General features: G+C 38.6%; 2 protein-coding genes across 3 annotated transcripts in view; one reads left to right on the top strand and one right to left on the bottom strand.

The window, feature by feature from the left end:
- Positions 1-735: 735 nt before the first annotated feature.
- On the bottom strand, positions 736-8655 carry AMPKalpha (AMP-activated protein kinase alpha subunit). 2 transcript variants are annotated; one of them, XM_022849084.2, is made up of 8 exons: positions 8009-8655; positions 7531-7778; positions 4727-4868; positions 3727-3932; positions 3208-3447; positions 2351-2550; positions 1666-2103; positions 736-1028 (listed from the first exon to the last, which is right to left on the bottom strand). In XM_022849084.2, the coding sequence occupies exons 2-8, from the start codon at positions 7631-7633 to the stop codon at positions 777-779; spliced, it is 1581 nt and encodes a 526-aa protein (XP_022704819.1). In that variant the 5' UTR covers positions 7634-7778; positions 8009-8655; the 3' UTR covers positions 736-776. The 2 variants fall into 2 exon arrangements, with proteins under 2 accessions (XP_022704819.1, XP_086828237.1); XM_086972111.1 differs by having other exon boundaries at positions 7531-7704.
- A 122-nt stretch (positions 8656-8777) lies between these two features.
- Ns1 (Nucleostemin 1) overlaps positions 8778-10346 on the top strand; it is a 5187-nt gene continuing 3618 nt past the window's right edge. The window contains exon 1 of the mRNA XM_022849082.2: positions 8778-8870. The gene's annotated coding sequence lies outside the window, so the exon portion shown is untranslated. The remainder of the gene's footprint in view (positions 8871-10346) is intronic.

Here is a 10346-nt window from a genome sequence, read left to right as displayed (position 1 = left end):
ATATTGTTAGTATTTAGCATCACCAGAGAAATCCGTTGCCTACATGCATGTCTACAACAGGTAGAGCCAAATAAGCGGTTACCACCTAACAAAAAAAAATTAAAATCGTACACCAGAGCTCTAGAACGCCTCGTGACCTCGACCTCTCGAGTGCAAATCGGCATAGACGCGTCTGACATACGTCATTTTTAGCCAAATGGTAAAGTATTTTCCTTTCCAATACGTATACGACATATGTGTAAATGTATGCCTATATAGCATGCGGAATTATATTACCACAGATATAACCCCCGCTCAGAGAGCTGCAGCGTTTTATGCCGAGACGTCTGCCATAAACGGATGGTTGACTTCACATTCTGATAATCGGGCTGTTGTTGTCGTCAACGTGTTATAAGCTCGAAGGCTGCGAGGTTCATTAGTAGTAGCAGCAGCCCAACATTGTCATCGATGGACACAGCGAAGATATAAACTGACCACGGGGATCAAGTGGGGTTTATTTGGAAACATGGCCGTACGCGACACCTGAATTCGGCGCCAGAGGTGGTCGTCGTGGGTGTAAAAGCGAAGCAAGGATTAGTAATTGAAATGGATTCTGTCATATAAATCTGTCGAACTGCTATTTTTCCGCAGCTACACTCATTAGTGCTCGCAACGTCTTCGAAGCTATTATTTTTGTTAGCAACACCTTATTTTTATATGACTAGCACGATTCATTCGCCGCCATCATGGTGTTCATTTATTTCTATTTGGCTGCTTCCATCCGGCTGCAGTACGTCTCAGCGCGCCAGTTGAGTAATGAGAGCCGCGCACATCTCGAAGAACTCCATCGTGTTGTGGTAACTATGCAGGCTGGTTTCTGCCACGCTTGGGTCTTGCGACTGGTCTTCGGCGTACGGTAAAGACTTGAAGTCCAGCAGATAACTCTTATATTCAACCTGATACAACTGCAGGCTCATCTTGGCGAGGCGTCCACTGGGCAAATTCTTACGGCGCACACGAACATGGAATGGGTTTACCACTTTCCACTCCTAAAATGGCGTTAACAGGAGCAACAGGTTAAATACACCTAGCCCGCTATAATAGAACAAATAGAAAAAACATGAAAGATACCAACGAGTTTATCAGAGAGCGGGCAATTAATTATCATCAGTTAGTATCCTTAAATGTAGCATATATACGTTTTTATTTCATAATAATAATTTAATGTGTAATCAGGTAAAAGCCAAGAGCCCTCTATGTAGGGCTGAAACATGGTCTTATATATAGTTCTCCATGTCATTTTATGAGCAGTTAGCAGATGGTAGGTTTAAAATCCTGTATTCTTTGTTCACCCAATAATGTAAAACTATTTTATTAAAAACATAAAAAATAGTTAACAGCTGCAACTATCGCAATGTATAAGTACAGCTCATAGTAAAAGTTACTGCACAAATCAATACAACCGAGATGAATCTTCAAGACAGCGTGAGATTAAGAGTGCGAAAAATTCGCAAAAGGGATTACTCTTGAGATATTATTGTCAGCACGGTAACGGTAAGGATAGCAACTTTATGCTCAGGAAAATTCGGTAATTGGTTGAAGCCAGCTTTAGTTTTTACCTATGTTTTTATGCACAATTTGTAGTACAGTAAATATGATAAAAATGATTATGCTGTTAGTACTTACAAAATCAAGTGCTTTCATTGCGCGGTAGACCTCGTTCATAATGTCGTGTGGCTTTGACTGCGAGCGAATTCCGAGGTGCCATTTGGCTCTCTTGTGAGGTGGTTTAGGGCCGGCTGTGCTGGCTGCCATCGCGCCGCTTGCTCCAGCTGCGCGCCCTTCTCGCTCCTGGCCCCCCGGACTCAACAGGCGCGCACGGGGAACCCTTTCGGGATGAACATGTCCAAGTACACCCCGAGAAGGGCTCTCCAAACTGCTCGATAACGGCGGGGGGCTGGAAGCGACGTAAAAGTCCTTAATCTCTAATTTAGCTGTTTCGTCCTCGATGCGTTTGTTGTCCACAACCAAGTTATATGCGATGGCTAACTGGTCGTGCGGATTGCCACTTAGCAAGGCCCCATGAACCTCTTGTTGGACAACACTGAATTTTTCACACACCACCTGAAATGGGATAAATAATTTTAACGCGAAACATTGCTAAATCTATGCAGCTAAAAATCCACGTCCGTCCGATACACGCCGATGGCTCTTCGTTTATATATCAAACATCTATACTCCAATTAGCAGAGGTAACAAATTTTTTATAAACTATACGCAAACAAGAAATCTGTTTCAACCTATTAAACACGGGAAATGAGCGACAAGGCAAGAAGCGCGGCGCCGCAACTTTGGAAATACCTATACTCACCTGTACAGCATCAATGTCAACAATGGATGCGTCAGTTTCGTTTGGCGGTGGAAAAAGATAAGCAGGAAGTTCTCTTTTAAACCAATCGTGAGCCTTAATATCCTCCATTGTAGCGCGTTTCATCGGATCCACTTGAAGCATATGGATCAGTAGCGATACGACAGACTTGTGCAAATAATCCGGAATTGGAAAAATCCCCGCTATAAATGAAATAGATGCGTTACAGTAATCACATCTTCATTATAAATATTGCAAGACTCATAAGAGACACATGTGTTCGAGTTTATTATTGATAACTATAACTTCTTTTGTTGAAGCATGTTTTGATATTCTAATTTGAAAAAAATTTCTTAGCAGTAACTTTCCACTTTATGAAATCGAAGTTTGCTTAATAGACGTGCGAATCGGTGGCCTTTTGGTAACAGTTTGCTCTTATATATTATAATAACATATAGCGCCATGTTAGTGTTGTGAGAATAAATAAAAACGAAGATGAACGGAAAAGGGTGGTTCTATGGGCATTGATTATAGAAGCATGTCTTAGTGATAGCTTAACGAATAACGTATTTAGATGCTAATCTTAGGGATGTGTTGTGGTCTAGATTCGTACCAGGGCTTAGACATACGGTTTGTGTCGTGCTGGGAGCCAGCCATCTGATGGAATGCCTAACGGAATACCAGACATACTACTCGAAATATAAACATCTTAAAAGCATTACAGAGCTTCAGAGATTTTGTGACCACGCGAGTGAATGAAGAGAGTTCCTGGTAGACGTGAGTCTTCAGAAAACATATTTCACGTTTATATATTTTTTACTCTCACCCATGTTCACTTACGGGACGAACAAAAGTCTTACATTTAATTTTTCTAAATAGAGTAGGTACGTGTTCATCGTCAAAGGGAAGCGTTCCACAAAGTAGCGCGTAGAGAATGATCCCGCATGACCAAATGTCAACTTCAGGTCCGGCGTACAATTTTCCCGAGATCACCTCTGGCGCGGCATAGTTGGGTGACCCACACGATGTTCGTAGGAACTCTCCATCCATCATCATATTTGACAGACCGAAATCAGCAATTTTCACGTTCAACGCCTGATCTGAATTATTGTTGAATAATACAAAGTCATTATGCAGTAATTGTAAGTGAATAAGGAATGCGTGCCTGCTAGTGCCTTGACATTCACTAGAGGCATATCTCTATACTTTTGTCAAACACAGAAACAATTGTTTTCCAAAAGCGTCAGCTTTCTTCGAGGTAAAGGACCAGGGTTGTTGCTTAATGCAAATTCATCATAATGTACATGTTTGTAAACGTCCACTGAGCCCAACAACAAATACATTTGTGACGAAAGGTATAAAGCGAAATAGATACTAACCTAGAAGTAAATTTTCAGGTTTAAGATCTCTGTGAACCACCATATGTCGGTGACAGTAATCGACGCCTGAGATGATTTGCTGGAAGAAACGGCGCGCTTCACTTTCCTTGAGCTTTCCGTGTTTAACGATGTAGTCAAATAACTCTCCACCAGAAACATATTCCATTATCATGAAGATGTCGGTCGGCGTCGAGATCACCTGGTAGCTATAATGTCAATAAAAAATAAATTTGTGTAGCTCTTTTTAACTAAATCACGCTCCCGGTAGATGACGAAAGCAACGTAACAGATAACCAAAACGAGTTCAACCTTTGTTATACTCTGCATTATCTAGATTTCATTGACCATATTTAATAACGGATGAGATGACAATTAAAACGCTGCTATTTATTTTACTTGTTAATACTCAATTTTAAACTAAATCAAGAGCTTCCAGCGTAGGTATACAAATATAATTTGCTTACGTATCCAAGTATGATACTAGAAAATCAATATTTATAATCTCAATATTAACAGCAAGGACTTTTTAACTAGAAATAAGTCAGTTTAGACAGGATAAGTGATAGATGATAACTAGATATTAACAGATGGTTACCAGTAAAAAAAGCAGAAGGAAGCTGAGTAACGTTGTGATCGAACCGTTGGAATTGAGATTGTTGAAGTCTTTACAAAAGAACAGTTTGAGAATCACGCGACTTCTAGTAATAATTCCTTATCTCTCAGATAGACTACACAGGTTCATACAAGTCTGAAGCAACAACTCCTAAGTCTTCCAGTCAAAAGCCGAGCTGTCTTAGCTAAGCCGACTAAAGTGAGCATGTGGTCAAATAGGCTAGAAATGATTTGTTTCCCAGGATTAACCAGAGTATCTGGTTAACTAAAAGTATGTGTCGCGTGTACCCTTGCGGTGCGTCGCTGACATGCATAGTTTATCAGCTATAAATTGTACGATCGCTTATAAAGAGTTCGTTTATTTTTACACTTTTTGGGCTATACGTACAGTTTAATAATGTGTGGATGTCTAAAGAGTTTGAGATTCTGTATCTCTCTTCGGATCTTTCCAACAACATCCAGATTTTTTATCTTCTGTCGGTTGAGGATCTTCACCGCCACTTTGTGGCCAGTCAGTTGGTGCTTAGCAGCTGCAAACGACACAAGTAGGAGTGTAAAAAAGTCGTTGTCTACGAATACTTAATAATTAGCTGGCAGTTATTATGGAACTCAAAAATGTAAACAGATAAATCCTAGATATCTCTAAATATTGATAGTTACGATGTCCTTTCCATGAGCATTATAGAGCCTCGGTAAACTTTTCGAGGATCCGTAGACAGGTTTCTTTTCAAATGTAAGAAACGCCACTTAATACGTGCTGTACATATGCACTAAATATGAAATGTTTTCAAGATCGTTTGTAAATATACATATATAGAACGATCTTCATATTTTTTATTATGCGTAGAGCTGCTTATGATAAGTGTGACATGTCTGGGAAACATCGGTTTAACTGAAAAACTCTCTTAATATAATACTGCGTCGTTTTGCTACCGTTAAAACTCGACTAGTGAGAGTAACCCAATGGCTCTAACGCCAGTGTACTTCGTCACCTCCACAGGTTGAGCAGCACTAACCGCCAAGTTTCCCTATATGTGAAGCACGACTACTATAACTAACGATAAAGGAAAGCATTTACACGCAAAACATACATCAGCAAAATGGAAGGAAGCCCTGTCTTCAAACGTAGTTTGATCAAAACTTCGCATTCGTTCTTTGCAGTCAATCGCAAACGAACATTAAATCATAACGTACCGATCCGTTTCACGCGAACTGGGTGATCGTTTTCTATCTACGGAAGTATCATTTTCGTCTCATTCCATCTGGTTTGAAATGTTCACATACATAGTCATGATTAGTTTCTCTGCTCGAAAAAAATCTCTATTATTTGCATTACGTTGTTTGACTGATAACGTAGTTCAGCAAGCTGCCGAGGCAAACCAGCGTAAGTATGGCGTACGATGTAAACACTAGAGCGAATAGTAGTACACTAAAGTTAATTGAAGGAAACCAGGATCGCTCCTTTCAGTCCTGTTAACAATGTAAACCTATATAATTGGTATAAATATAGTTTACCTTTGCGTTCAAATGCTTTTAGGGCTTTGCCCTAAATAACGTTATTCACTTGTTGTAGCACAGGTCAGGTAATATTTTCTTTCATTGGAACCTAAGTTGTATCGAGTACGAAAATGTAGATTCGCGAGACCGCCTTTTAAAATCAGAAAGACCGGAAGATAGCTACCAAACACTTGTTATAAAGCCAAACGAAAAACTAGAAAAAACAAAGCCAAAAATAAATATTACAGTATTACCATTTTTTAACGAGTTAAAAAACTGATCGATAGTTGAAGATTTTCATTTTATATCTATACGATATAAAGGTACAATATATATATATACAATACTGCCCAATATATATATATTAGGCAGTATTGGTAATAACGGTGTTTTTTTCGGGCAAACAAACGCAAAAAATAAGAGGCGTGGAGTAACAATGTAAGGGATTTCATAATACGTGGTCATACGTCGTAATTAAATGTTTGCTAATACCGTAAATGCGAGTAATTCATTGCCATGTTCGTTGTGAAAATAATTTTCTTTATATAATTTATCATATGACAAATGTATAGAACAAATAATTTACTTTAATAATAAATTTACAAGTGCAAGAACTGCAGCAAAACACGCTCTACCTCGAACTTGTATTTTAACATTGTTAACATTGTTGTGCATGCATGGCTTATTATGGTAACAACCTTACGTCATCAACTTTGATGAGCATTACTATGCTTTCTGCGAGCATTCTGCATGAACGTAATGCAGGCTGCTATGGAACAAAGTTTTTATAGATATGCTATTTTACGACAGAGTCCGAAAAGTATACATAGTAGTATCGATGTATTAATATCATAATTTACTGAGTTACCCAGCTGCATTTAACTTAAAAAATAGGTTTATTTATCAGCTACTACTGCTTCAACTTTACCACTTTTTTTCCAGCAGGGGGTAAAAATGAGGACTTGGCTATTTGCTTTGAGCGATATGCTGATCTCTTTCATCAGTTTCCGTGTTTCTTGAAGGCTTATAGAGTGAAATTATTGGCTATTGCACACGTAGACCGGTTGTATATTTCGAACGCTCTATTAATCACTGCATGTCGTTTCTTATCTTCTACCAGAAACAACAGCAAGACACACGACTAAAACAAGCACCGTGGACTGACTGATAAATAAAGACCACGTTTCTACCTCGAATCGTTGTTTCCACAGACATGATAATATCATCGCTATTGTAAATTTGAACCGTTACTACGTATTTTTATCTTGCACAATACAAAAAGCTGAGATATTACAAACTGGTTGTTATTATTATTATTAGCGCCATACATCTACTGCCTTGATTCTAACTGTCAATTATTCGCGTGCTCCTGATACATCGTCTTCAAGGTCTAAAACCTTAAATTTTCAGGTTCTCACATTGTCAAATGAAAGTCTACAGCAAGTTGATCTTGTTGCACAAACAAACAAGCGCACATAACAACAAAGACTGATATCAGAAGAAGCTTCTTATTATCAAGCTACTTGATATTTTCTGTTCACGATCATTTATTTGATCTGAATAAACGAATAAATATTATAAACCTGTTAAAGTACAAAAGATTTCACTTCAAGTTTTGCACTTTCCTTTTAGAAGATAAAGAAGGATTAATATTATCAACATTTCGTGTAAATAAAGAACTATGAAAGTACTCACTTTTAACCTTTCCAAATGTGCCAACTCCTAGAGTCTCACCTAGGATGTAATGACCTATTTTAACCAGGGGCTGACCCCCAGTTGCGAGGTTACGGTCCGCCATCCCACAAAGCAGGCCAAAATTATCAGGTACTACACAGTTTCAGCTGATCGCCGTACCTTCCTCTATTCCTCCTGTGGGGCAATCAAGTCATAAGCGACCAGATAGCACTCAGCCAACATTAACGTCGTCCGATAGACGTGTACAGCTGCAATGTTGTTGCCTAATATTAATTGCGGTTACATGAAGTAATATCTTTCTTCGCTATACTGTACTGTGATTCACATTTCGACTGAATAAAGCATACTAATCATGACGATAATGATTGCGTCAATTTGTAAGGTTCATCACACTGAACCTTAAAACACTTAAGCGCATTACTCGCTCATAAAACGGCTTTTGTTTAGAGTAAGACTATTGGTCTTCTCGACAGCTTACCGTAAGCAAAACAGCATCAGTAAGTCGTTTAGACCGGAAAAGCACGAATTGCGCACCAAGGTCAATGTACCGGCAGTTGCCCAGCAGCATTAACAGCGCCAGTTCGCCGTTGTTGTATGTAACAGTTCTGCGCACTATAGGTAGGCACTCCAGGAGAATAACCAGTTGCTCACGATTTATTCAGGATTGGTCCGACAATTTGAAGTACTGGCAACACGGACCGTCAAAACGTTAGTAACAGTCATCTCTGTAGGCTAAAGAGTTGTCCTAATATTTCTGTTTGATCGCAGTCACTCTTGGTTGCCTTTGCTGCCGCCGTCGTCATCGCTGCCGCCGACAGTCCGCTAAACCCGTCTTGTCTCTCTGTTTGTGAATGTGCCAGATTGCGCACCCATAGCGATACAGATAACCTGCATGAGTGGTGTGCGTGTATCATGCGGTAGAGCTAAAGGATGGACACTGAAAGATAGTGGCGCATAGGCGATCAACCCTCTCTGATCCAACGTAAAAGACCCTTTCCTTGCGGGACAATGAATTTGCATAGCGCACACCGTTGTTAAAGCTGCGAACAGCACGGACTTAATTCCAAGTGACTTTAAATATTTTCACTAAGCTGATGTACTTAGATCTCAGACGGACCGGCCAACTAGCTCGTCATCAATAGCTGCATTTATTTACTAATCACATATTTACGTAATAACCGCCTATGTAAATCAAGCATGTGATTCAAAAGAGAAAGATCATATCTTGTTAGCGGTACCAGCCCAGTAATCAGGCAATGTAAAGGCACAATAAGGCTAAATGAACGAAAAAAGCCGGAGTGCATCAACGGACGGCTATCGAAGGTCCACACGAGTAACAGGTGAGCCCACTATGAAATTTTCGCGGCTGTAATTGTTTGTCCACGTTTTGTTTAAAGCGATCTCCGCTCACCCGAGAAGACGAGATTCGATGAGGCGCACACTGCGCACGGAACCAACCGAAAAATTCGCGACAACAGGAATAGAAGGGGAAAAGGCCGGGTTATTGCTCATTCTGACAGTTTTTAATACTTTGTACGCTAATAACTGGTACTATAATCTGTGTTCAACAGATAGAAACACTATGGGTAAATAACAAAGATAACAATAAAAAACAGAATGCACAGCTTGCTCTCTATAGAGCAATCTATAGAAATATATATAGAGCTCTCTACAAAAAGCACATAGATTCCTACAATAAATAAAATGGGGGAGGCCGTAAAGCCTGTGTAGATGGGCGAATATCCGTATATCTCATTATTTTTGTTAATAGCTTAGGTACGGACGCACATTATAACGGGTAGCAAGAATTTGAAATAAATAAGCTCCGTTAATACAAAATGTTATTGAAGAATATTTATTACGAACAAATAATAACAACATACATGTGCAAATATGTGAAGAACTTATAATAAAACTGCCAAGGAAGAAAGAAAAAATTTCTTTTACGGTTATGTACGCACCAACCATAGATTCTTTTTCGATTGGAAGATTTTTTGGATGTCCTCTTCAGCTTGACGAAAATAACTCCTGCCGTTTTACTACTATTCACATACTGTGTCTATTGAGTCTACTGTGAGAGTCGCGATACTCCAACTGGAAAATGATTCCAGGAAACGCTAGAAAATTCTACGAGGTAGAGTTATCTAAAATAAAAATAAAATAGTACTCAATTGTTATATATATGAGCATTATCCACTAACGAGGAATTGAATTTGGGTCGAGTCATTTGAATTTACACTTTTGTCGTTTTTCCACCTTTGTCTAACCCTCGAATGGGAGAAGAAATCTTCTGGCGTACAAAATCCTACCGACAGAAGAAAGGATTTTATTATTTGCGATAGAATTGAAATAACGTAATAAATAAATTAGCTGCGTAAAAAGTTCTTTACTAGCATTATACTGAACAAAGATGAATAAAAGTCGATTATGGGATGACACTTACACACACAAGTAAATATTTACACAATAGGTATATAAGTTATATATAAAAGCAATTACTAGATACGAGGTGTACCTGCCTTACACCCCTTGCACCAGTTAATGATAAACCTGATTTTGAGTTTACCCAGATTTCATTATTCTTCATAGAAATTTTCGAATTCCTTCCAGTTTGCATAATTTATTTGTTTCTAGGGTTTCTATTAAAAGGCTGGTTGCTAACTGACATAGAATTTGAAAATATTCATTACTACTACAAAATGTCTCCTGAACCCATATATATGTCTACCTACAGTAATAATAGAAATAAAAAATATATATTAAATAAAATAAATATATAAATTGAAAAAATATATATGAATAAATTTAAAAAAAAG

The sequence above is a fragment of the Varroa jacobsoni genome, unplaced genomic scaffold (assembly GCF_002532875.2).
Source record: "Varroa jacobsoni isolate VJ856 unplaced genomic scaffold, vjacob_1.0 scaffold_1387, whole genome shotgun sequence".
In the NCBI taxonomy this organism is placed as follows: Eukaryota; Metazoa; Arthropoda; class Arachnida; order Mesostigmata; family Varroidae; genus Varroa; species Varroa jacobsoni.
Note: the sequence above shows the minus strand (reverse complement) of the source record. Positions and strands in the feature narration are given on the sequence as shown.

What these genes read in the sequence shown, in the direction of transcription:
- AMPKalpha (XM_022849084.2), bottom strand. Translation starts at nt 7,633, where the DNA reads ATGGCGGACCGTAACCTCGCAACTGGGGGTCAGCCCCTGGTTAAAATA. An exon ending in ACCTGAAAATTTACTTCTAG is followed by an intron (nt 3,448 to 3,726) that starts GTTAGTATCTAT and finishes ACAATAATTCAG; the next exon opens with ATCAGGCGTTGAACGTGAAA. An exon ending in TTGACATTGATGCTGTACAG is followed by an intron (nt 2,104 to 2,350) that starts GTGAGTATAGGT and finishes ATCCCATTTCAG; the next exon opens with GTGGTGTGTGAAAAATTCAG.